Genomic DNA, 27471 nt, shown 5'->3' on the forward strand with positions numbered 1-27471 from the left:
CATTCATTGGACACCGAGTGATATGGGTGCAGAAGGGAATGAGCGAGCGGACGCGCTCGCGCGGGGAGCAAATTTAACCACCCCCATTCTCCTGGCCCTGCTTCCGTTGCAGCCCGATCGGCAGAAGATGTCGATCCTGTTGATGCTCACTTGCAGCTCCGATAGCATGGAAAGCTTGCTCTACAAGCGCTTATACCCGAAGGCCATCATCCGCTTCCTCCTGGGCTTCCACGCCGGGAACGCCTGGCACTCCGCCATCTGCGTACCGGGACGGCAGTCACGCCTGCGTTCAAAGCCCAATACATTGACAAGTCGCTTCACCTGACCTATGGAACTTGCAACACGGGTGAGTCAGCCACAGCACGCCACCTGCTATGGACATGTCCAGGCCTATCCTCATTGCGAAGAATCTGCCTTGCTGGGCTACAGAGCTCAGTTGTTTCACTGAACGACAGGTTCCTTCCAAGAGGGAACCTGAACACCGCAAAGCTATATACGACAGCTTGCTGCTCTATCTAGTCAGGAGCGAAACAATTAACCTTATCTAGGTACCTCGCCTGAAAAACCTCTGGTGTTGCCTTTTAATATATGTACGTATTTTTTCAATAAATAAACATCTTTCTCTCTTTCGTGCCTTTGGCACAAACACATTTATCAAACACAGTCATGGTTTCGAATATTGTGTTTAATGGTTTCTTTTTCTTATAACCCTCAAGCGTTATTTGTATTCTTGAGAAGGTAGCGAAGGCACTTGTCCGCTTCAACAGTGGCTTCTCTCAGAAGTTTCTGATCCGCCCTTTTCTGAAAAAAAAAGATGATAATAAAAGTAAAAAATGGTGACTAATATTGCGCGTTGTGCTATGAATACAGTTAAAGTATATCTTGTGCAGGGCACCTTGACCTGCCCTTTATTCGCTTTAAGAGCGCGTGTCACATGACTTCCACGAAAGGAATTCTTTTAGCCGAGTGTGGCCAAAAGAAAAACGTGAACAAAGCAAAGGAAAGAACGGGTAGCGACTATAGTACGAGGTAACCTTACTATAGTCACAGCACTGTAATGACGGGGCAACATCAGCCGATACAGAACCTGTGTAATAGCTGACCTTCCCGTCTGGTTTCCTGGCACTGCGCAAAAGCATTGGCGCTCATGACTATACGAAATCCTTGGTTCGAATCCCGTGTCGGAGTAACTTAAAAAAATTATTGCTGCATTGTTATATTATTTTCGTCTTTTGAGTTCAGCAGTACATGTTCTTTTTTTCCTATGCTTCACCACCAGGCCTGACACGGTTGGTTCCTGCCTAGGGGGGTGAAGCGTAAGTAGATGCTGCTGTAGCGGCCGCAGACCAATGAATAATGACACGTTACGCTGTTACTGTGCACCCCAGTGACATGGGCCCAACCACTGACTAGCGCATCTCTGTGCACACAACATGCGATGGAATCAAAAGGGGCCCCCTCACTTTAGCAACGACTTTATTATGAAGCACGGGCACCCTCACCGTGGCGAGTGCCAAAAGAATTAGCACGCGAAAGAAACAAAGAAAGAAAACGTGGAGGAGGAAGTATGCGTTAATGTTTCTTAAGGTCGCATATACGGGGTGTTCATTTTTAAGTTTCACGGAATGTTTAGAAATCGCCTGTGACCAGTAGCATAATTGTTAACGTTGAGCTCGGTTATTCGATGAGGCAGACATTCGTAGCAAGAGAAATCGAAACACATATGCAACTAATTAACAAAAATTCACTAAGAAGTTAATTAGTTTTCTTTCTTTATTTCTTTCGCAACTAACTTCTTAGTTATTTACTTTAGGACACATATTGCAATTTACGTATCGTAGCTGGTGAGCTTGTCAGGCGTATCCACTTGGAATGAATTTCCAGAATGACACAAGTTTGGAGATATGCGCCGTCAAACTCGCCGTAAGAATGCACTGTTGTTCCGCTTACTTTTTTACCAAAATGGCTGTTTTATACACTGAAGCACAAAAGTAACTCGAACGCCCATGTCCCACACTTTGGGAAATAATACCTCGAAACTGGTGTCATCCTGGAAATTCATTTCAAGTGAATGCGTTTTGCAAACTCACCGGCTACAATTCATATATTGCAATATGTGTCGTAAAATAATTAACTAAGGAGTTAATTAGTCAACTTTTGTTAATTAGTTCAATATCTGTTTCGATTTCTCGTGCTACTACTGTCCGCCTCTTCGAATAACCCAGCTCAACGATAAGAATTATGCTACCTGCCACAAGCGAATTCGCGATAACGAACTCACTTGAAATACAAGATACCGAAAGGGGTTATATTCAAAGTCCGCTCTTGTAAGTAGAGACAGAGAGAGCTCTTCATTTAAAAGCATGAGAGGTTTAGCGACGTAAAAGTAATTGCCTAAATGCTACTTTGCAAGGGAAGGGGGGGAGGAAGAAGTGGAGAAAGACCCTAGAAGAAAAAAAAATTATGTATCGTTCAGGCAGGCGTAACGCGTTGTTTCAAGAAGCGGCACAATTTGAACTGACGGATCTCGCACCCTCTATAGGTGCAACATAACGGGATAACTTGTGAGCTAAGAAGGTTAGGCATACAGTCAACTTCTGGTTATACTAACGGCATCATGCTGTCGAACTTCGATTGGAACCGTGCATATCAGTAGTGTACTTTGAGGGAAAAGAAGCGTTTATTTGGTCTTATACGCACCCTGAACTTTAAATATACAGCGTATTTCAGCGACAACTGTCTTTGCTAAGAATAGAGGATTAGAGAAATAACTACAATTTTTGCTAGATAAGCTTCATAACAGTGACGGATGTCAAAATGTTTGGCGATAATCGCTGACATAATAATTATTTGACGAAGTATCACTAAATAACGTTTCAAAACAACAACGTTAAGGGCATGTTGTAATAGCAGGTTTGAAAGCATCTGGCATGCGAAACATCATCATTTTGCTACAAGCTATGTGCCTAGTACCAGTTTTGAGAAATACAGATTTAAAATGTGCTTCGAGAGGCATTGTTCCAGTTAGCATTTCTTGTACCGCATTATTCCGCAGTGCGGGAACACTTACACGTTTAGTTCAGAAATGTTTTTCGCTGCAGATTTTGAGCGCGTATCCCATGTTTGTTTATGCTTTGAGTACTGGCAGACTTCAATTCTACAATTACGTGCACTATAACTTCATTATATGAGAAGTTTCTTAGTAAATTTTGTTAATTATTGGTCGTATTGGTGATTATCGTGCAAATTTTTATATCAGCCACTGCTGTGCAGCTTGGTCAGCAAATATGAATATTTTGTCTCAAATCTCCTGTTCTTAGCAGGGGCAGCCGTTGCTGCACCATGAATCCATTTTCACAGGTGTTTTTTTCTTACGTAAATCACTTAAAAGGAAAACACATATCTAGGCTCTGCGTCTAGGGCGAACATTAATAAGCAGCGAAGAAATTTCATCACTGAATCGGATAATTACCTAGAATGTTCTAATTAACTTCTTAATTGCTCACTTTAGGGCACATGTTGCAATTGGGAAATTAAAGCAGAGCATTAGAAAAGTCTAGCCTGCTTAGCAGAAATCCTCAGCAGTACAGCGCCACTTTCGAGATATGCAACCTTAAAATGTGCTACGAAATATATTGGCGTTCCTGTTAACATATTCCCAAAAGCATGCGTCTAACAGTTCGGGGCCAATCTAACTGGAACGCTTAGGCATTTTTTTTTTGTTGCAGACTTTGGGGACGCATATTTTGTAAGTGGTGCTAGCCTTAGAATTTGATTATGTGTGATGCTTAGTGGCGCAAAGGGTCAGATATGGTCAAGGAGCGCTAGAGTAATTTATGCTAAGGAGACATGCCTTCACTATACTCATCGACTTTATCTACGCAATTAGATGTGACGTACAGTAAGCAATTATAAGTTTATCAGCAGATTTGAGGTAATCAGCGAAATTATTGTTGAAATTTTCTTGCTACTATTATTCGCCTTGCCACGTGGCTTTTCTGCAAAAAGGGCAGGGGCCTAGATATGACAGCTTTTTAGAGTTTTCGGCATGAGAAAAAGAACACCTGTTATATTATGCGCAGAGAGCTACGCAATAACGAATTTCGTTTTATTGCTGCTTAATTGTGCGCCGCGTTTACAACCCGCGTGCCTCTTTGTGTATATGGCATGTTGCATATGCTGCCGTTTATCGAGGCTGCGTATACTCACCTTGAAGTACAACCTGAGCTTGAACACCTCGTACTAGAAAAGAAGACGGATTGCATGATCAAGGTGGAAATTTGGGTGAGTTGGTCAATTTAAAAAATTACAAATAAACTATTTTAGAAGAAAAAATATTCGTATAAGTAATGCTTGATGCCCTCAAGAGATATGGCGTTTAAACAAGAACACCTAATATTACTCGTGAGAAGGCGATTTGTTGCGCTTTGACGTTTCTATCGCACTTTCAACGAAACAACACTTACGACAATTTCCATTTGTAACAATCGTGCGCGACTTAAAGCAAGAGTTTATTGGTAAGAACATCCGAAACTATTTAAGGGTACACATATTTACGAAAATTTCTGCCAATACTCTTAGTTTTATTTGTAGAGATAGTTTCATCAGGAGCTCGCTGCGGTCGTGTTCAGGACTTCCGTGTCAGACTGCAACTTTTGTCTATAGACTGTTGGGCTGGTTGGTCTTGCATTCTTACTACGGTTGCTTAGCGCAAAGTGCCGGACAGACGCAAAAAAAAAAAAGCACTCGTCCTTGTCTGTTCTTTGTTTGTGTCTGTCCGTCACTTTGCGTTAATTGCTGTGTGAGAATGCAACTTCTGTTGGTGGTATGGCTTCCTTAAACCTCCACCAAATCGCACACAGCTTCAGCACTTCGTCATGTCGACGTTGTCGTCAGCCTAGAGCGAGCTGATGGTCTGCTACCGCACCATCCTGCCGACGACAGCGATCGTTCGGATTCGGCGCCATGTCAGCCTCGAGAGCGACGCCGCACCACCGCGTATATCCCAGTTACTTCCGTAACTTTTATCGCGAATAAGAAGCTAAAAATGAATGAAGAGATAATAACCCACACATCAAGAGGATGCGCTACAAACGAAGCACTACAAATGACAAACAACAAAAAGACATTCACTCGAGCTTCACAAGGCCAAAATCACTCTGCAGTGCGAAGCATGCCTTTGAGTCGCACGTCGCCATATGAGTTCGCTACTATTTCCGAGACAAGCCGCCATTTTTCTCCACTGAGTTTACAGTCAAATAATGCTTGTGGCGAAATTGTACTGTATCACACAAGTTCAGGTTAGCATACTAACCGGATTGCACAATGCCCGTGACAACTCTTCAACACTCCACCTTTGTTTCTTGAGAATGAAGTTCATGAGCTGCTTCACCTGAAGAATGACAAATGTAAAATTGTAGGTCAGGGCATGTCCGAGTGTCAGGAAGATAGGCTTACTCAAAAGCGCATCATAGTAGAAGAAGCGTAAGTCTAGGAAAATCATTCGGTGTCTTTTTGTGCCGGGGTCATATTTTGTAACGATCGATGAAGTTTCAGATTTTTTCCGCCTTTCTTCATTGACTCGGACGCCACTGTGCCACCGTTATCACTGGAATCGGCCACTCAGCGCCCCGCGTGATAATAAACATACCACGAAAAACATGGCAAATGTAACGTTCAAGCCCTGATAAGCGCAAGCTATATACCTATTGTAAAATGTGCCGCAGAGTGGTAGAGACCGTCTTAGATGAGCCGCATCACCAATCAGCGGCAGCATCACTCGGCTGGAGCGTTATCGGCAGCACCATCAGTAACAGGGAAGAAACGCCGTATAGCCTAGGGACGACTCTCCGCTGCTACAGATATAAGTCATTAATTAAAATCAAATCAAATTGTGGGGCGACTCACCCTAATCACGCAAAAATTGGAGGACGCTTAAGCTTCGCCTTTAAGAGTGGAACGCGACAGCGTTATCGGGCCCCGTTCGCATCGCATTTTTCTTTATGAGTAGGATTCACTGCAACACACAACGTGGGAAAGCCCGCTTACAAAGACCAAGCTTGCATCAATCTCCTTAAAGTCGGCTTCACTTTTAAATATGAATGCATTGCTGGGGAGACATTTTTTCATGGGCAATATAAGCCGTCTTATATCAAAATGTGAAGGCCCTAGGACCTTTTTTTATTACTTTATTGTTTGCTGTTGCCCCGAGGCGCGCGAGTGTCCAAAACGCATTAGGCAGGCTAAGTCCCAGTTTGACCTGCCGTGGACGCGAGCGCCATCTGGATGGTGTTTTAGCAAGTAACCTAACCGGATGCGCCGCTGTTTTATGGTTAAATGCTGGAAAAGGGGTTTGTGCTTGAGTTTTCTCGTAACATAATTGTGTTTTATCGTACATTAAATGTTACAGTCCGACGCTATCATGTCTGCAGGTTGTGGTTAAGTCGTACTTTACGATTTTTTGACGGATATTACTTTGAGAAATTCAATTTTTTTTTCACTAACGCCTTGCGCCACACGGAGGGACTGCGCGGTCGGGGTGGTTCGGGATGATTTTCATGGCCGGGCAATGTCTCCGACGTCGACACCGGATCTCCTGCGACACGTTAATACACGTTCTGCGACACGATCGCGGTAATAATAATTCGTTGGGTCCCAAAAGTGTTTCCCTTCTAATACCCGTGCAGCACGGGCAAAGTAAAGTGCACTTCGAGGAAGGGCACTTCGCGGCTAGTGTCATTCGCAGGCTGCTACACGGGAACGCTTAGTGACACTCACTGCAGAGCGCACTCGCCGGCGAGTGTGTTCGGCGAACTCACTTCGTGGCGGCGAAGTGTGTAGCCTCGGTAGCAATGCTTAGAAGATACACAAAGTGATATTGAAAGAAGAGTCAGGAGTAATTTTTAATAACATTGTTTCAAATTGCTAACGTTACGAGATAATAAAATGTGCCACACCGAAAAAAAGAACAGGAAAAAATTACTTTCGCTCTCGGGCTGTTCACGACCACGCCGGGATTTAATGGCTGCGCAGTTGTTTGGCGGATCGAGTCGTTTTGGCTGTTGCTGGTCAAGTTGCCGTCGTTTCCGGCGCTTGTAAAGGTTGATTGTAAATGTTGTTTCTAACAATAATAAACTGTTTTCGTGCACAGATGTTTATATTATTGACAAATATATGCTTTCCCGTCTGACTTCTGATGGCCATGGCCATCAATTTAAAAGAACACTTCTCTTTTTCGTGTAGCAGCGCGCCGCCAAAGTGACACTCAGCGCGCTGAAGTGCACTCTCTCAAAGTGCACTTTACTTTGCTCGTGTAGCACGGGTATAATTGTATGACCGACTTGTTTTAAAACTTTAAAACCTTCAGACTGCGCAGTGGATTAAGAGGGACGCCGTAGTGGAGAGCTCCGGATAATTTTCTATCACCTCGGGTGTAGCTCGCGTGCACCTAAATCTAAGTAGGCGAGTGTTCTTGCATTCCGCTCACATCGGAGTGCGGCCGCCGCGGCCAGGAATAAAGCCCGCGAGTTCGAGTTGAGCCATTGAAGAGTAGACGGTGATCTCCCCGTTTCTTTCTTTTTTTTTTACAGCGAAGCTTTTAAGGCCTAGTTCCCCCAGAATTGTGTCCGCGTGTAGAAAAAAAAAAAAAACTATCAGCATCAGCAATGGCTCGAGCGTCGTCGTCTTCTTCCGCAGCTGGCTCGTTGGCGCCCCTCGGTTTGTGCTCGTGCTCGTGCACTGCTCCCGCGTTCGTCGTCGTCGTCTTCTTCCACAGCTGGCTGCGTTGCCTCTAATCATTCCAGCGTAGAATTTCACTTCTCTTCTGTCGTGGAGGAGGAGGAGGAGGAGGAGGAGGAGGAGGAAACAACTTTATTAAGAAAATTGTCAGGGCGTTGTAGGTGGCCGCTTGTCTGCGGCGACCTCATCCGCCCAGGCAACGATTCTTTTTGTAGCTTTTCTTCAGGAGACCGTATTAGGGTTTCCCATGTCGTTTCAGAGGGAGCTGGCAGAAGCTCTCTGGGTGGGGGAAGACCCTCGCATTCCCAGAGGATGTGTCTTTGGTTCGCTATGGCAATTCTGTCGCAGTTTTGGCATATTGGGTCAACCTCCCCATCTGTGAAGATCGCTAAGCGATGAGGAGTGATAAGGCTGTTAGTTTGAATTCGGCGGAGGATAGCGGCCTGCGCTCTCGTAAGGTTGCTGTGTGGTATTGGGTATATTCTCCTGTTCTCTTTATATAGGTTGGTAAGTTCGTTGTAGGAAGTCACTACCTCTCCCATCGGGGGGTCTGGTTCCAAGGAGAGCGTGACCCGGTTTGTTAACCCTCGGGCCACTTTATGCGCTTCCTCGTTGCCGAGATTTCCTGAGTGAGCGGGGACCCAGACAAGATTGATTTTTGTTATGTCTTCCTGATTGAAGTTTTTCAAGATCTTGGCTGTATTTAGTCCCACACTGCCCCTCATAAAGCTGAGAATAGCGCTCTTAGAGTTCTCTTAGCGTTCTTAGAGACATACTCAGGAGAGTATGGGTAGTTGGGTTCATGATGGCCAGCGCTATGACCACTCCTTCGGCCTCTTTGATTGATATGCAGCTCTAGTTGAGGCCACATATACGATTCTAGATTTTCCATCCACGGCACTCAGGATGTATGTGTTGTGTCCCTGGTTGGCGGCATCGACAAAGACCGCGGTTTGGTCTTGCTCGTGCTTTTCGCGTAGTGTGTCTGCCCTGGCTTTTCTCCTGCCGTCGTGCCTGCCCGCCAGGATGTTTTTTGGTATTGGCTTGATTATTAGGTAATGTCTGATTGCGGGAGGTAGTGGTGCTTTGCCTCCCGTGGTGTATATGGGCTTAATGTTCAGTGTACTTAGGATGTGTAGTCCCGTCATCGTGTCTGATAGCCGTGTTATTTGTGCTGTTTTGTATGCTTCGACCAGCTCCTCTAGGGTGTTGTGCATTCCAAGTTGGAGGAGCTTCTCAGTGCTGGTATAAACAGGCAAACATAGTGCCCATTTGTACGCTTGTCGAATTATAACTTCTATTTTAGCTTTGTCTGATTTCCTGAGATGATAATAGGGGAAGGAGTAGGCTATGCGGCTTATTAGGAATGCCTGAATCAACCTACACAAGTCCATCTCCTTCATTCCTCTGTGTCTGTTGTCCACTCGCCTGAGCAGTCCACAAATTTGTTTGGCGGTGTTCTGCAGTTTTGTGAGGGCTGCTGTATTCTTCGTGTTGTGTTGAATAAGCATGCCCAGCACTCTAATGGTCAGAACCGGAAGAACCAGGCCGCTTTCCAAGACAATTTTGATCGGTGCCTGTTGTTGGGTGTCAGTGTCTGGCGTCTTTTTGGCTTTATTTCTAATGATTAGGAGTTCGGATTTCGTGGGGGAGCATGTTAGCCCGTTGGGTCTGACATATTCTTGCACATTTGCTGCCTCCTGTAACGCGTCATTTATTGCACCATCCGAGTCGCTGTTTGTCCAGATAGTAATATCGTCCGCGTATATGGCATGTTTGATGTTTGGTATCCTGTTTAGTTGTTGTGGTAGGTTCATCATGGTGATATTGAAGAGTAGGGGTGAGAAGACGGCACCTTGCGGGGTGCCTCTTGTCCCTAGAGTAAGCTTTTGACCACGCACTTCACCCAGTTGGATGGTTGCGGTTCTTTCTTTGAGAAAGTCCGGAATGTAGGCGAAAGTTCTTTCGCCTACATTCAGCTGGGATAGGCCATTTAAGATGGCCTGATGTGCTACATTATCAACTGCTTTACAGACGTCCAGGCCCAGTATGGTACGAGTGGCTCTTATTGGGCGTGGATCTAGAATGTCTTGTTGCAGTTGAAGCATAATGTCTTGTGTTGCTGAAACCGATTAGCGTGTCAGGTAGTAGGTGTTCGGTCTCAATGTAATGGTTTATCCTGTGTCGTGGAGGCCGCATTGACGGGGGTATGAGCCATTGCTTAAGGGGGTATGAGCCATTCATGAGCAACTGACGACGTGTCCTAACGCGTTTGAGCATCGCCGCCGTGAACGCGCTCGGGAAAGGGTTCGTTGTCGACTTTGCGGATTCTAGCGTGAGGGCTTCCGAAGCCCAGACGAAACATCGGCGAAGAGCCGCAGATCCCGAGTTGAGGGAGCGCGATGTTGAGGCCAAACGTCAGTAAAGTGTCGCCGACCTCGAGTTGCGGGCGCTCGATGTTGAGGCCAAAAGTCAGCGTCGTCGTGCCCTCCAGGAACCCGACAACGGTGGTGCATGCCTCGGCAACGCTAGCGCCAACTTCCCCTGTGCGACGGCCAGGTTTCAACGCGAGTTTCTAAAGCGTAACGTTTATCATTTACATGTTCGGAACGTACATATTCGGTTGGGTAATGCCCAACGATGATACGCCCATTCTCATCGTGGATACAATATTCACTACAGCAGACCCACCATAGTCACCGCTTCGCTGGAAAGGAAGCGGTGACTATGGAATCTTCACAGTAGTGGAAGGGCTCTGAATTTTTTTTTCAGGATAGCTCACCATAACTTTGCAAAGTTAATTTATCGTAAGATACACAATAAATAATGCATAACGGCGTGTTTACTATATTAAAACACATGAAAAAAAGTCACAGTTTTGCGCGAAAGGCGAAGCATCAAATGCGATAGCAAATTCGTAGAGAGCTATATGGAGTAAGGATAGTAGTTTTATCGGCTGCATAAACTGGGACACATTCGCTTTCTAACTGAACTACCAAGCATGGTGTCACGTGCACAGGCAAACATGAATAGATCACACTCGATGACTGCAGACAACCACTGTCAAAATGCTGGCATAAGAAAGCGCGGTAGCAGCAGCTAGCGAAGGTTCGTGTGGTCTATCGCTTCAACGGAAACTGAGCAGCGAAAGCACAACGCATACAAAGGTAGGAACCGTGTGGAGATCGCTTGCAAAATACGGTGCGCGCGACAGCTCGCAGCCGCGCAAAGTACAAGTACGCAGTTGCTGGCAAAGTACAGAAGCCGCACCCCCTCCCTCCCGCGCTGCCTTCCCGCTTTCCTCCTGTCGCGTGGGAGATTGAGTCGCCAGTTCCCCTTGCGTCCGGTCGCAAGATACGCATTTGGTGCCGCAGCTAAACGTTGCCTCCCCTCGCTTCCTCCCATACCCCCACGGCCTTTCGCACGACGGAAGACGGCGCGTTTGCTCTCCGCCGTGCGTTCGCTCTCCTCACTCGCACATGCAGCATACGGCGCGCGGCAATGATTTCATCGCCCTTGGACTTTATACGGAGCCTCGCGGTGACGCCGACGGCAGAAGTCCGCTTGGAGTGTCTACATAATTGTTGTCGCAATAAAATTTATTTGCTCCTGGTTCGTTTATTCAAAACCAATTCGTTTTATTCTTTTTTTTTTGCTTTAAGTCGTGAACTAAAGACATAATACCGAAAGTTTTCAGGTGCCGCCGAACACACCATTGTTGCCACACAGGCGAAAGAGTATGCTGCGTGGTTCCGCGATGATTTCTCCAGGTTATTAAATATAGTGGGTTGGAGGTAAAGTAATAATTTTGGCTGACCAAGCGATGTAGCAGTGGGGGGCATCAGACTTGGCGCGATAATCGCGAATACGATAGATAATTCAATAATTGCATTATCAATGCTAACTTCATTATGAATTAAAGTAAATTTTAATTATTCGCTTTTAGGGGGCATGTTCTAATGATAGACTTGTTACTCAAAGCATAACAGTTTGCTAGAAACTGCGATTTGCATCAGTTTCAAGAAATACGAACTCGAAATGTTTCGCGAATCGCATTGCTGTTCATCTTTATAGCTTTCTGCACTGCACTTTTGCACAGTGTGGAGACATATAGACGCCAACAGCAACGCGTTTGGCTGCGGATTTTGAGTAACCTAGTTTACAAAACTGGCGCGAAGCGCAGAGTTTCGGGCAAAAGGTTATATGTTTGAGTATACGGGCTCACTTCAGTTCTGCTATTACGATACGTCACCTAAAGTAATCAATTATATAGTTAAATAGTGAAATTTATTTAATAATTGGCGATCATTGCGCAAACTGTGATGTATGCCGCTTATATGAAGCGCGATCAGTAAAATGTCATCATTTTATCTTGAATCACATATTTTTAATAATATGAAACAGCCGTTGACAAAAACAAGTGGTATATTACACAGTCCGTGACTTGGTCAAGTGCTCGGGAAGAGTCGCGTGTTTAACTAAGGAAATTTAGACTGGGACGCGAATTAGCAGCCGCTGAGGTACTGGTACTGAGAATGCTGTGTAAGCAATAAAAAAGTGTGTGTGGAGGGGGGGGGGGGAGGGGAAGTGGGTTGTTGCCTTGCGACCACGTCACACAGCCTAAAAGCCAGCTCGTGCAAAAAAATACGTACTTCGCGTTCAACGCGGCCATACATGCATTTGAGTGTCCAGACCCGGTAGTCCTCTGGCCAGGCTGCAAAATAATAAGAAAAAGTGGGTATACATGTTATAGATATGTTATACCGTTGGTATACATATGCACTACAAAAAGCGTAGGTATTATTTCGGATGTGTGACTTTTGTTTTTATCCTCCTCGTGCAAACATCATGCAATATATATATATATATATATATATATATATATATATATATATATATGCATAAGCACTGTACGATGTTTGGCGATGGCGCTCACGCGCAACGCGTAAGTTGACTGTTGCGTCTTCTAATATATGCACAAGCACCGGAGAAATGTAAGCAACAATTAGGGTTAAAATGAACATGCAATTTAGTGCTACGACGCTGGAGCAGTGCGATCAGCAACCGCTGATCATAGAAGAAGCAAATTGTGTTTGTGTCCTCCCGAAACATTTCAGAGAGAGAAAGAGAAAGCGAAAGCATGGAGTGAAACGGCAGGAAAGTCAGCCAGAAGAGCGTACGGGTTGCTACCCAACCCAGGGAATAAGGGAAAGGGGACAATATAAAATATGGAGAGAGTGAACACTGCGTGCACGTGGGAGGATGCACGGTAGGGCTATTAACGGTTACTCACGCCCAGTGCACGCCAAGAACTGCACTAGTGTGCGAATAGCTTTTAGCGCCAGTGACGAATGTGGGTACGGATCGAGTATCTATGACTCAGAAAATGGTCCCGAGTCCAGCTGGTCTAAAGTTGTTTAGAGAGACAGGCGTTGGACATTCGTCAGGTACACAACAGCTTCTCAATGGTTTCCTCAAATCTACACACTTCTACAGGAGTCGCACGTCCGGCTATCGGCTAATGCAATACGGGAGTAAGTATTTGTAAACGCATCTCCAGGCCAAAAGCGGTACAACGATGTTGCTTGGCAGCGGGAGAGGCTAGGTGGCACTTCCGTCCGTAGCATAGAGTCTAGGTTAGGTAGTCGGGTATCGGGGACGCCCTAACTGCAGAAAAGTTGTGTCTGTGCAAGCAAATAAACGAAGTTCCGTGGCGGCGTCTGCTTTCGCCAAAGGAGTTGGAAGCGTCTGTATGGCTTTGAGGGCAGACGGGGCCATTAAAGTTGTTATAGGCGGCGCTAAAATGACCCGGAATTCATTGAAAAATGATGTCGTGCCCACTTTCCTGAGCATGATCGTTTATTTCTGTAATAGCGGATAATATGTGCTCGCAGGTTATGTGGCGGAAAGCAGTTTGGAGGCTGTGAAGAGATACTTTAGAGTCGCAAAATACGACCCATTTCTGTGTCGGTTCATCAGTGACGTAGTTTAAAGCGGCACGGAGCGCTGCAAGTTCTGCAACCGTTGCTTTCGTTATGTGTGTCACCTTTTATTTATTTGTGACCTGCTTTGCTGGAACTACAAAAGCTGCTGCTGAACTAGTCATCATCATCATCATCATCGTAATGAATATATTTTATATTCACTGCAGGACGAAGACCTCTCCCTGCGATCTCCAATTACCCCTGTCTTGAGCTAGCTGATTCCAACTTGCTGAACTGGTAGGCGAGGTCAAACCGTCGACATGAATACGCATGCGGTCTCAGTATGTCTGGTGCAGTAGTAGCGTCAGCCGGTTCAGAGCCAGGGACGAATGACTGGCATTCTTTGTAATTCAGGGAATAGCTATCTTTACTTGAGGTTGCCGTAGGCACCACAGTGGAAATGAAGGTTTCACCGCCGGTGTATAAGTTGATGGTGTACAGTATTGATGAGCGCTAATCACGTGTGAAAAGGGTTGCTTGATGTTTCTCTGCCGGAAGGGAAGCTAGGTGATGGTCAGAGATTCCTGACAGATGGCGAATATGCGCTCTGAGAGAGTGGACAGCTACGTGCGTCTGGATCTTATGGTAATTATCTTTCTCTTTCTCGCCGTGGTAGTTGTTGCTGCTGTTAAAGTGCGTCTAGGTTGCTTTAAATACATATGTAGGCGTTGACCATGTATACTTTCCAGAGGGCTAATGTTGATCTTGCGTGTATTTGACAACACTGGCAGACTGTACGGTAGGAGTCCCAGCAACAGTGTCCTGTACAGCTGTAGAATAGTTTGCACTGTACTCCAAGCTTTCCTGCAGAGCAATTTGAACACCTGAACAATAGCAGCTAACTTCTTCAGATAGAAGTACAGTGAGCTCCTCGAGAGGCTGCTGTCAATAATGACGCCCAGGAAGCAATGCGCCTTAACATAGGACACAGGTTGGCCATTGATAGAAATGAGGCATGATGACATCTTTGCGCGTAAGGGAAACCAGCATGCATTTTCGGTAGACACACTGATACCTTGTTTTCGAAGATAAGATGTAGTCGTGGTTTCCGCCCGCTGAAGCGTTGCCCGCACCTAAGGATGAGTCACCGTGGACACCCAGAGGCAAGTCTCATCGGTGTATACTGGATATAAACTGTCCGCGGTAAGTAATCAGCAAGTTCTACGAGGAGGAGATTGAACAAAATGGGCCACAACACCTCATCCTGCGGGACTCCGCAGTAAATGTAGTGTTCTGAAGTTGGGCCGTCCTCGGACTACAAGAAGTACCACTTGGTGAAATAGTCTCATATAATCTGACTACCAACTCCAACAGCCCATTGTGAGCTTAGGATGGTTTTATGGGTGACGTGATCGTATGCTATTTTGACGTCTAAAAAGAGTGCCATTGATAGGCACTTGAGGATGTTTTGTTCTTGAACCCAGGGGACGAGGTCAATAACGTTTTCGATGGATGAAGGACCTCATCGAAAGCCCGCCATGGTGTCAGAATAGGTGTTTTAGCGCTCGAGGTTGGGGAGGGGGAGGCATTCTAGGCGAGCAAGAATAATTATTTCCGTCACTTTGCCGATGCAGCTGGAAAGTGCAAACGGACGATAGGATGATAATTCGAGCGGAGACTTTCCAGATTTCAGAATGGGGATCAATCGGCTTGATTTTCATTGTTTAGGAAAGACGCCGTTGGACCATGACTGACTGTAGTAATTCAGCAGCTCACCACGGGCACCATGTCCAAAGTGGCATAACGTGATGTCATCTAGTCCTGATGACGAAGAACATCTGCAGGTCGCTAATGCAGCGTCAAACTTCTTGAGTGAAAATGGAACATTCATTTCTGGTACGCGTGCCTCAGGTACGACACTCGGAGCAGCGTCTCTGGTGGTGACGATGGCCCCAGCAGCCTGTGCACAGAACTGTTCCGCCTCCTCAAGCTGCGAGCGACGTTGGTAGTGGGCCAGAAGAGAGAAAGGGTGCCTTTGATGCGGACATGAAGAAAGACTGTGCTCCATGTGCGACATCTGTCTTCTTGGATAAAGTGACTGAGAGAAAGTTTTTCATCGTTTGTCTTCCATTATTTTTATCCATGCGACGCTGGACTTCCTTTTGTATGCGTCATGAAGCCCTGAGATCTAGAACAGGCTTTGTGCGCCGATACCTTCTTTTCACCTATCACCCTGCTGCACGCAATCTCTCCAATTCTGAATTGAATTCTGGGGTTGTACGTGCCAAAACCACGATTTGATTGTGAGGCACGCCGTAGTGGGGGACTCTGGATTAATTTTGATCACCAGGGGACCCTTAATGTGCCCCTAATGCACGGGACACGGGCGTTTTTGCATTTGCATCGCTAGATTCGTGCGGCGACCATCACTGGTACAGCCCTATTTGGATGAAAAAGCCCCACAAGCGGCTTATGGTCAGTCAACAGTGGGAATGGGTTACCGAGTAGGTATTGTCGAAATTTGGAGACCACGAAAAATCGAGCCAGGGCTTCGCGCTCCAGTTGCGAATAATTTTTCTCGGCGTCCGTCAGTACCTGAGAACGAAACCCTATGGACTCAGACATCGTACGAAAGCACTGCACCGATGCCATCCGGGGAGGCGTCGCATTCCAGGACAAGAGTCTTGCGTGGGTCAAAATGTGCCAGGAAATAAGCGGATTTGAGGAGGTCCTTCACCTTGCTGAACACCCGTTGTTGACTGGGACCACACTCCCACTTAGCTTCCTTGCGGAGCAGTTGATACAGAGGCGTCATGGCCGTAGATGCGTTGGGAAGAAATTTGTGGTAGTATTTTACCATGGCCTGGGTACGACCTAAATTTTGCCAGGTTCCGCGGCACCTGCATCGGAAGAATGGCATCTACGTTTTCTGACTTTGGCTGACGGCTCTGAGCACTAATTCGATGTCCTGGGAAATCTACCTCTGCTTGACGAAACATGCACTTATCCGCATTTAAGCGCACGCCGTATTCCCGAAACCACTGCAATACTTCGCGCAGTGTGGTGCAGTCACGTGTTTCTCTGCGACGATGACATCGTCTAAGTAGAACTGAACCCCAGGAAGTCCTTGCAAGATGGTATCCGTGTGACGTTGAAACACTGCCGGAGTGGAAGCCACTCCAAACAGTAGGCGAGTGAAGCTAAACAGTATCTTGTGCGTACTTATGGTCGTGAATAGCATGGTTTTCTTGTCGAACGGTAGCTGATTGTAAGCCTCACGTAAGTTTGTCGTGGTGAAAACCTCACCGCCGTTCAACGTTGCTAGGATATCTTCCACACGGGGCAATGGATATTGCTCAGTGTGGCACGCTTTGTTTACCGTGAGTTGAAATCACCGCAGAGGTGAATGCGGCCGTTGCGCTTCCCTACTGGCATCACTGGTGCGTCCCACTTAGAATGAGGTACAGGAACAAAAATGCCCGCGACCAAAAGACGGTCAAGTTCAGCTTCTACTTTTGGACGAATGGCGTACGGAAATTCGCATGCTTTTCAGAATTTAGGTACCACGTTGTCCCGCATCTCACAGTGTACTGGCGGACCCTTGGTAAAACCTAGGCCTGGCGCAAACACTGCAGCGAATTCTGTTACCAAACTCTCCATGTTAACATCGTCAGTTCCGACGAAAGACAATTGCTCACCTGTCGTGCTCACGTTCATTACTGGCGCCTCGAGCATGTGGAACGCCTGCATCTGGTCTCGTCCGCGAAGGTTGGGGTCGGAGCAACAGAGGATTGTCAGGGATTCGTCTGTCGACCGGTTTCCGCACGAAACCTTCAGCTTGAGTTGTCCACGCACGGGAAGCCTTCCCAGAAAGCAAGTCAGTTTCAGTGGCGAATCATGCAGCTTGGGCCACACTGTTCTGTTTTGCTCATAAGTGGGCCACGTGATGACCGACATCGGTGACCCTGTATTGACCTGCATGTCCACTGGAACCCCCGCACAATTCAAGGTGCGCACAAAGGGTTGAGTGATGCCGACGTGGCTGACATGGCTGCATCCGGCGCGAACATACCATCCGCGCCCACATCGGTGCCCTCCTCCCGAGACGATAGGGCGTGTACCTGACGCAGCAGCCCTGGTAGGCCCTCAACGAACTCGCTCTCCCGACGGAAACAAGCTCGGCAGATATGACCCCTCTGTTGGCACTTGAAGCATGTTGCCAAACGGAACCGGCAATCCTCTGGTTCATGCCCTTTCGCTCCGCAGCGGATGCACAAAATAATCCGCGGTCGGTTTCTCGGTCGATAACGGCAGCCTTATGCTGGCGTGACGTCATACGGATACAGCAGCCTCCATCGAAATGCGGCTGCCGCAGCCGGGATTTGATCCCACGAGCTCCTGCTTAGCAGCGCAACAACATAGCCGCTAAGCCACAGCGGCAAGTTCTCTCCAGTTCTATATTTAAATCTGTTTGTAAGCGAGCGGAAGAATGCTTTTATTGCTTCCGGAATTGTATCTTCTATATTGTGTCAAAAGCCTTGGCGACATGCTGCAGCCATATGTTCCTTAAATTTTGACTAATAAACTGTGCGCAAGATAGTAGAGGAGGACCGATCAACTCCACTAATCTCTACCTGCAGGATGTCGGAATATGGTCACTTCCGTGTCTCCATGTACGTAAATTATTGGACACTAAAAGCGAAGCACCACGACACCTAATTCAAGCCCAGGCAGCTGTTGTATGTCTTGGCTGCCATCATTCACACAGCACATATCATGGTCGGTGGCAATCGAGACAAGACTGCTGTATCTGAAGTCAGTCTTGGTGCTTCTCCATAGCTGATGACGTGCATTGAAGTCACCTGTGATGACCCAGGGGCTAGTGGTCATTAGCAGTATGTATTTAAGCCTCATGCAGTCAAAACGGCCTGCTTAGGATATGTAGGCTACAATAAACGTGAAGGACACGCTGTTCTTTTTGATATGCAGGTGGACACACTGATCGTGGTCATGAGGCTCTACCGCGTCATGAGGCTCTACCGCGTCATGAGGCTCTATCTGTGCGGATGTAGATGGTTACTTTGCTGCGCGCATCGCATGTGGGCGAGACGTAAGATTCATATCCAGGCAGCCTGAGTGAAGCGGATGTATTTGGTTCACAAATGACCAGCGTGGGGAGGCGATTTCTAAAACCAATTGAGGGAAGTCCGATATGCGGGTCTTCAGACCTCTGGCCTTCCATTAGAAAATCGCTTCCTTTGCGACATAAAGGCTGTGGGCGAGCCATGGTGCCTACTCGAGGCCTGCAAGTAGTGGAATATCAGCATACAACACACGCAAAACATTTCGGCCTGACGGAGTATGCAGCTTACTCAAGAGCATGCGAAGGGTATTCATGAAAGAGCGAAGTATTGCAACCACTTGCCAGTCATCTTAGGGCAATTTGTTGGGAGCAGGTGCTGTGGACTCTAACGCAGTGCACTCTATTATTTGAAGTGGCTGTGGCTTTGGCTGTGGCCGCGGCTGTAGCTTTCGTAGCGTGGAATGCCGCGAGACGCACAATAATCTCGCAGTCTCCATTACCACCATTTCGCTTTGTCACCATTCGTATAATTCAGGGGACACTAAAGGAAAGTATTAAGTTGAGTTAGATCGACAGAGTATTCGTATAGAAGTCTAGCATCGTTTTCTGCATGCCAATATATCAATTGTATGTCTAGGAAATTGCTGTCGAAGATCCGGCTGCTGCTTCTCAATTTGAACCGCCCGCGCCAAGCCGGAGTACTTGACGTCATCTCCACGTGACCATCCTCTATGCCGTTGCTGCGTCTTTTGTAGACTCTTTATTTAGCTCTATATACGAAGCGTACTGCTTGGCGGGTGTTGGTGTTCAGCTTGCGTAAGTCACTCGGTGACTGTGCTTTGGTTCAGGTTACCAGTTACAGTCACTTGAGCCTCCGCTGCCGGAGCCGGCAGAGTGGTCAGATGCCGCACGTCGCCACCTTGGCCGTTGTAAACAGAGAAAAGCGATGCCGTTCGCAGTGGCGGGTCGAGGCCACTCTCTGTGAATCAGAGGTGCCGACGCCACACATAAGAGGTACCATAGTCGACAACAGATGGTGCCACTCCGATTTTCTACTTTCGTCATTTTATCGCTTACAACAGCTCTGTTTTCATTACGAATGAAGAATTTGCTATTACAGAAACACAATCTTTCGATCTAGCACACTTAACATTTGCCATTAGTGCCCCTTTAAGTAATGTGAAATGCGAAGACAAATAATATGACGTGCACGCAGACACAAGAGAGAGAGAGATAAAAAAAGAAGACAGGGATGTTAACCAGTCAAGAGTCCGGTTGGCTACCCTACAATGAGGGAAGGGATAAGGGGGATAGAAAGAATTGAGACACAGAAGGGGAGAGAGAGAGAGAGAGAGAGAGACGTGCATGGACAGCACTACGGAGTCATAGGCGCTCGTACAAGCCAGACATTCTCAGAAAGCACAAAAGTGCCTTCACTGCCTTCTGAGCCGATGATCGGTGGGGCCGGTGTTATAGTATTGTCTGTTCACTCAGAGGACGATTATCTAGTTTCCTGAATGCGTTGGACGTAGATTGTCTTTGTGCTTCAAATTGAGGCAAGTGGCACTGTTGTCCTCAGCAAGTGGCACTGCTGGCACTGTTGGTGGCCAATGTTGTCCTCGTAGCCTCAGACATCACTTACAGGACTGTCAGCCATTCCACATTTCACACATTGACACATGGGGCAAAGGTTTTTTTTTCAGTATGCGCAAAATGACTGTTCGCTAAATTTATTTGAACGGCGTGAGTAAATGAAAGTTATCGAAGTTTCCTGAAGTACTATTCACAACTTCTGTGTCCCATTACTTATAAAATAAAATGAGAAAAAAATTATATGGATCCCACGCACCGTGAGAATCGATGTTAGGCGAATCATCTTTAATGACGACGCGCGCGCTATACATGCATCAAATTGCAACCTCTTGGATATGCATTACCTATATGCATTATAGCATCGGATATGCATTACCTCTCGGATTATAGTACCTCATCACATGCGGCAACCAAGCGCTGATTCTAAGATAGGGCACCCTCCACATCCCCTAAGATTTTGTAAAAAAAATTCCGCGGCTTTATGTGCCGAAATCAGACTCTGATTATCAGGTACGCCGTAGTGGAGGGGCTCCGGATTAATCTTGACCACGTGGGATTATTTAACGTGCAGCTAAATCTAAGTACACGAGTGTTTTTACATTTCACTCTATCAAAATGCGGCCGCCGTGGCCGGGATCGGGCCCAGCTCCTCACGCTTAGCAGCGCAACGCCATAGCCGCTAAGCTACCGTGGCGGGTTTATGCTTTTGTTTTCGTTTTACATTAAATTACAGCCTGAACTCCCAGGCGTTTCTACGCAGGCTTTAAGTAGTATTTAAACACAGCCCTTTTGAAACAATAGGACGGTTCCTTCGGAGACATGCCGTCAGGGATGGCAACCGCGGGGTGACGGGTGACACGTGGTAATGGCGAATTAACGAAAATTCATTAACTAACTTTTAAACTTTTAGTTTCAGCGGGCTCGACGTAATTGGGAAATCGAAGGCAGTTCGCCATACAACCATATCAACTTTTGGATCTGGCAAAAAATGCGATTACCTTCGGAACTGTGGCACGACGAATTTCGGCTATCACAGCGCGCGCAACCGAAACTGAGAGGCTGCAGCGAGCTCAAAGCCGCGCCCCTCGAGGCGACGTTCTGCTTACGTCAACCAGCAGCGGACAGCCAGCGCGCTGGCGCTGCGGCTTCGTGTTTTCTGCTTGCTGGCATACCCTTACCAAGCACCATGTGCGAACTTGCCCACCAAGCCAACCTTATAAAACCTTCATGAGTTCTTGAAGATTAAAAAATGCACTTTGTGAGTAACCTTCCTCTTTTTTTTCGCTGTAAATATGTTTGACGTCATATGCCGGTCCAAGTGTCATTGAAGGAGTGCTTTTTCTTTTATGAGAAAGCAGAGCAGAGGGATCATCGGTGCCTCTACGAGGCTCCATCATCTCCTTATATGCATACATTAAAAAAAGAAAACAGAAAAAAAAATACAGACGAACATGTTAGTTCACCGTCATATTCGTCTCAGCACAAAGCGTGGTCACAACGCACTCATGCAGTGCACCCATGAAATAAATCAGAAAATTTGAAACGATGTTAGCAAAAGGCAAAAGGGTGCTGAAATGGGCAGTAATAAAAAAAAGAAAAAAAGAGACCCTGACAATCGGTGTTTGTACTTTTTTTTTCTACTGTGACGGCATGAGTGAGACATAGACTTATTCCTCCCTTCGTGGAGGGTGTTCCTACGGAGAGAAAAAAAAGTCACTAACAAGAACCAGCCATTTCAGAGGACACGAAAGACAATGACGTGATGCCTTAGTAAAAAGGTCACAGGTAATTTTGCATTGAATGCGTGACTATAAATACATTCAAGGAAAAAAAGAAAAAGAGATTCTCCGCTGGGAATATAGTAAACCTCAGTTTCGGTTGTCAAAAGAATTTCGTCTCTGAACGCCGTTACTAGCTGCGTGCCAAGTGCGTTAGCCACTGCCATGCGATACGCGACCATAGCACCGCCATCTGTAACATCGATGTTAGGAGGCTACTTGGAGATATTCAAGATGGATGTACACACAAGTACGAACACATATACGCAGGGAAGTACAAGTATGGGTTCTCTATCATTCTCAAAAACGCACGCACGCACGCATATATGTATGCATGCGTAAGTTTAGATTGTCCCATTTCTTCATATACCTTAACTTCAATGCATCGCTGTATTGTAGTCGTCCCATTGACACAAGAGAATTTGATTATAAACTGACGGCGCTGTGTCAGAGAATAAGTAATGGCAGTGATGACAATGATAGTACAATGACAGCGTTGGTGGTGGCGACGGAATAATGACGAAGTATTTCAGGCTCTTATATATACGTACGCCCTGTTCGGGCATAAAAAGAAAAGCCTGAAATACACCGTCACTATGCCGTCGCCACCGTATATATATACTTGCGGGCTGGTGGGTTGGTGCCAAACGTTGCCGGTTACCAGCACACAAGCACGTCTGCACTATGCTAAAACACTGTTATCATAAGGCGGACGCTTTCGCGACATCAAGGCTCAAGTCCTGGCAGTATCTGTGGCAGCCTCCGCTGCTACAGATACTGCCGTGAAGGACTCAAGTTCTAATTAATAGGCATGGCCCGCGAGGAAACCGCGCTTACCGAGGAAGTCCTCGCTAAATGGTGCGTACATATGAATCCACCGATAGCGATGACAATGAATGTACTAGAAGCTCAAACCACCATGCTAATCACAAGTATAATACATACACGGTGTTTCAATTTAGCTGCACCCAATTTTTGACGTTGTCTGTGGCAGATAGCAGAATTATAATCCTTGATACTAATTGAATAGTTAACATAATAAGAATAGAAAAATGCTGTTTTAGGCAATGAAGCACAAATTTAACTACAACGCCCATGCATTTCGTCGGACACTGAATATTAATATCTCGAAACTGGTTCAGTTCTGAGAATTAGTTCCAAGTGGATACGCCTTGAGAACTGAGCGGCTATAATTCGTAGATTGAAAGATGTAGCGTAAAATAATTATTTAGAAAGTTAACTATCGTAATTATGTTAATTATTCAATTAGGCGTTTTGATTTCTCGTCAAAGTAATGGCCGCCTCATCGAGTAGTTTAGATCGAGGATTATGATTGTGCTATCTGCCACAGGCAATTTTTAAAAATTTGGTGCAGCTAAAGTGAAACATCCTGTATACGTAGATTTACCGCTGAACGCTCAATACGGGAGTGGTCCGGCTGCCAATACCTTCGGCACAAAAGCCCGCGGCGAAAGAACAGCTGTATATAAAATGTGGAGACGGGAACAGTGGCGGCGGACGAAAGAACAGATATAGGCTAAGAGTTCGTTTCATGCCTGTAGCAGTATTATAGCGAGAATGATTTGAAGCACGCTACACCGTTCTGCACACTTTTCAGTGCAAGACGAGTGCAACTTTAGGCGCGTCCCTTATGGCTTGCGCGCACTCTAATGACAACATTTGACGAACGAGCCCGCGACACGTTGCTCCCACAGTGCCCGAATTAGCTCGTGAGGCAGGCGTATATCGACGGATGTGGTCACCTTACCTGAACTGCCCCCATAGTCTGGCTACAAAGCCTTTCTTTTGAAACAAAGCTTCTTCGTTCATTAAATGAATTAAATTCTGGGGTTTCAGGTGCCAAAACCACGATATGATTATGAGGCGCGCCGTTTCGGGGGACTCCGGACCAATTTCGCCCACCAAGGGTTCTTTAACGTCAATGCGTGGTGCACGCGCGTTTTTGCCTTTCGCCTCCATCGAAATGCGACCGCTGCGGCCGGGATTTGCTCCTGTGACCTTGTGCTAAGCAACCAAACGCCTAAGCAACTAAGGAACCACGGCCGGTCCTTCGTTCATTCGTTCGTGTTCCTGAATCATTTGAATTCGCATCCGCTGAGGGGCACGACGGCAAATATAGCTTTTTTAAAATAAAGCTCTGGATTGCACTTTTTTGGATGAACGTGTTTAATCAATACCGCGATTAAAATTGATTTTGGCAATTTAAAATGGTCTTGAATAACGACGTACCTGAAGTGTGCAATGCAAAAATTTCATGACCCAAAGTGAATTATCAATAAGTTCATGACTGAATTTCATTGGCTATATCTAAATCCCAACTGGGACTTGTCGGAAACGTTATGTATATCTCTTCACATAACCTAGCGGCAGACGATTAGGACGAGATAATTTTTAGTAAGTGTGCAAGAAGAAAAAAAGGTGATCCACACTGCAGCACACTATCAGCTGCGGTAAACGTCAATATGGTTACCTCACGCACAATAAGCAGCCTAATCAGGAAAAGTAATAACACTTTAATATAACGCCAGGATGGATATTGCCATTGCGCAATCGAAGCATGCAGTGCCCGAGTGTCCATTTTGTACGACCACTGAGGCAAGCCCTAGTTTCGGCCCCAGAATTGCCGCGGAATGGGCTCGTATGGTTATTGTGTGTGGCCTTCCCCGAGCTGGTCGAAAAAATGCTTTTAAAGAAGACAATGTGTGAAACTAAAATATACGTATTGCATTTGCCATATTGTGGACGAATATCTTGAAAGTGATCGTTGTCTTAGGATTTGTGGCAGTGGAAGTGAGCTTGGTACTGACTGGAAAGCTTCATTTCCGTATAGCAGTATGGTAGCATATTGAAACAGCGCAAATGGGACGAAATACACGGGAAGAAGTACACAGGACAAGCACGGCCTACATTATTATTAGGGAAAAACCGCGAATAAATCTAAAAGAAGTCAACCTGCGCGCACCTGCACTCATTCAATCGCACCTCTTTGCAAATATATTTCGCACTGTAACAGGGAAATAGATGCGACTGATATGCAATTATAAGAAATGTTTCTGATGTGGAACGCTTCTGAGATTTGATGTGCCCTTTGACTGCGATGCCTAGATATCGCAGAAGTGCGCGAAAAAAAGAAAAAAAAAAGACTACAACCACACAACACACAGACTCTACTTCAGAAAAAAAAAAGTCTGATAATTGCATACCATTCCCGTCTGTTTCCTTGTTAGATTGCGAAATAGATGTGCTCGAAGGTGTGGTTAGATGAGTATGCGTCGGTAGGTTGGCCTTCTTTTTTGTTTATTCGCTCTATTAATGAAAATGTCAGTTGTTAGTCAGTGCTTGGTCCTGTGTAATTTCTTCCCGTGTCTTTCGCCCAGTTTGCGCTGTTTTAAACATGAACGTCAGCTAACTCGCCAAACTGTCCACTTTAGTGCAACATACTATGCCCTGAAATAATCAAAACGTAACAGGTTACAAAAGTTACTACGCTAACTAGTGAGCATCACCAAAGGTATGACGTTCGCGGTAGCGAATGACATACAGCAAAAAAGGTTTTTCCCTGTCTACTGCCCTTTCATTACACCATATATATCTTCAGATCTGCTTATCAAGAGTGGTTGGTGTGACAACAACAGATATTTTTTTCATTGTTGGCTTACCGCAGAGGGAAGGTCTTTGTGGACGAGGCGGGCGAAACAACGGACGATATTGTGCGCTCGCAAAAACCAGAAATATTACCAGAAAGCATAGGAGTGAAGCCTTCATCTTGCGCAGCGTTAACAGCGCCCTTCTTGGCAGATAGCCTGTCTGCGCTGTGAATAACGAGGCCGCCTTGACTCGTGCTCCCGCTCCCTACACAGGCCTGCGGTTTCAGTGTCCTGCGCGCTTTCGTGTACGTAACATGTCACAACAATAGATAACAAACGGATAGCTGCAGCTGCTGGCGAAATCGCTGTACGAAAACACCTACAGTGACTTCAGCAACACCTGCGTCTGTATGCGCCTAAAACTGCTAGTTCTGTCCAGCGTCTCCAGGCAAATGGACTTTGGTGTAGCGCTGAAGCTTGAATGCTCTTATGTACGGCCGGAACGCATAGTTCTCTAGAGCGCCCGAACACTGCAGTGCATGGCGGTCTTGCGCCATTTACTGGAGGCAAAGGGATCAATAAATAAATAAATAAATAAATAAATAAATAAATAAATAAATAAATAAATAAATAAATAAATAAATAAATAAATAAATAAATAAATCGAGCAATCGTTTATTTTTCGTTCCCGGGACTTAAATACTCGTACGCACAAGATAAAACTAATTTCCAAAGCAATGCATAGGATTACAAAAGAAATGGAGGGAAATAAATGTAAGTATAAAAAATGCAAACTTTATAGACGGGAATTAAAACTTTGGAGACGGGAACACTTGTCACTTGACGAAAGATCACATAGTTTAACGGATCGTTTCTTTAGATGTAACACTAGCAGATCGAAAATAATTTGATGAAATGAAGTACACCATTCCGTACACTTTCCAGTGCAAGAATTAATGAAGGTTAAGGCAGATCCCGAATGGCTGAGGCGTACTCTTAATTTTGAGCGAATCGGTGTGTAGATGAAAGCTAACTTAAACAGACACTTAGGAGGAAAATAACTTGAGCTGAATGAGTAAATTACCCTTCTACAATGTAAATAAGAGCAATGCTTACCGCGAGGCGAGGCTTCATGAGCCAAAAGATATGCGAAAAAGAAAGGTGGGTGGCGACGTCGCCCTGCGGTTCCCGCACTACAGCTTCCGGTGACATCACGGTTTTTAATGGTGTCTGCTCAGATCTAGTTAACTTTTTACCGTTAAAGATGGACTACCTTGCATTCTAAAACAGCCATATACCGAACTGATCATGTTTTGAGAACATTTACTACGCCACAGCGGCCAAAAATATGAGACAATACTTCGAAGTCTTTGACCTCACACTCACATGCAGGCGCAGAAACTTCAGCATGGCATCAGAATGTATAAAAAAATGTGCAGAAACCACTGAAAATGCGTGTCAAAGTAACCTTGCAATATAATCTTCCACCGTTGTATTGCTCAAAATACAAACAGCTGACATAGCAGAGCAAATGTCGGCTGCCACATCATTCGCATACAAAATATGCCGTTAAAACTGTGCTAAGATTGTTTTTGAAATTGTCACTTTCTCAAGGCTGTGAGTGAAGAAAATAAGTTAAGTTACCTATCTACATTTACAACTTAAACACATTACCTATTGGCTCAACTTTTTTTACTAAACACAGTTATCAAAGATGTTGTGGGTGATCATACATGCCAAAAAATTCA

The 27471-nt window shown here is 45.8% G+C and overlaps 1 protein-coding gene across 1 annotated transcript; it reads right to left on the bottom strand.

The window, feature by feature from the left end:
• Nucleotides 1-664: 664 nt before the first annotated feature.
• On the bottom strand, nucleotides 665-26019 carry LOC119436222 (uncharacterized). Its single transcript, XM_037703013.2, has 5 exons — nucleotides 25796-26019; nucleotides 12390-12451; nucleotides 5315-5392; nucleotides 4210-4242; nucleotides 665-801 (listed from the first exon to the last, which is right to left on the bottom strand). Exons 1-5 carry the CDS (start codon nucleotides 25899-25901, stop codon nucleotides 712-714), a joined length of 369 nt encoding a protein of 122 aa, XP_037558941.1. The 5' UTR covers nucleotides 25902-26019; the 3' UTR covers nucleotides 665-711.
• Nucleotides 26020-27471: the final 1452 nt, after the last annotated feature.

This window comes from Dermacentor silvarum, chromosome 1 (genome assembly GCF_013339745.2).
Source record: "Dermacentor silvarum isolate Dsil-2018 chromosome 1, BIME_Dsil_1.4, whole genome shotgun sequence".
Lineage (NCBI taxonomy): Eukaryota > Metazoa > Arthropoda > Arachnida > Ixodida > Ixodidae > Dermacentor > Dermacentor silvarum.

Bases quoted from the DNA above. Each gene is read 5' to 3' on its own strand.
- LOC119436222 (XM_037703013.2), bottom strand. From the start codon at position 25,901: ATGAAGGCTTCACTCCTATGCTTTCTGGTAATATTTCTGGTTTTTGCG. The intron at 5,393-12,389 runs GTACGTATTTTT...GTCATTCTTCAG, and splicing joins ATGGCCGCGTTGAACGCGAA to GTGAAGCAGCTCATGAACTT. The intron at 802-4,209 runs GTGAGTATACGC...TTTTTTTTTCAG, and splicing joins AGCTCAGGTTGTACTTCAAG to AAAAGGGCGGATCAGAAACT.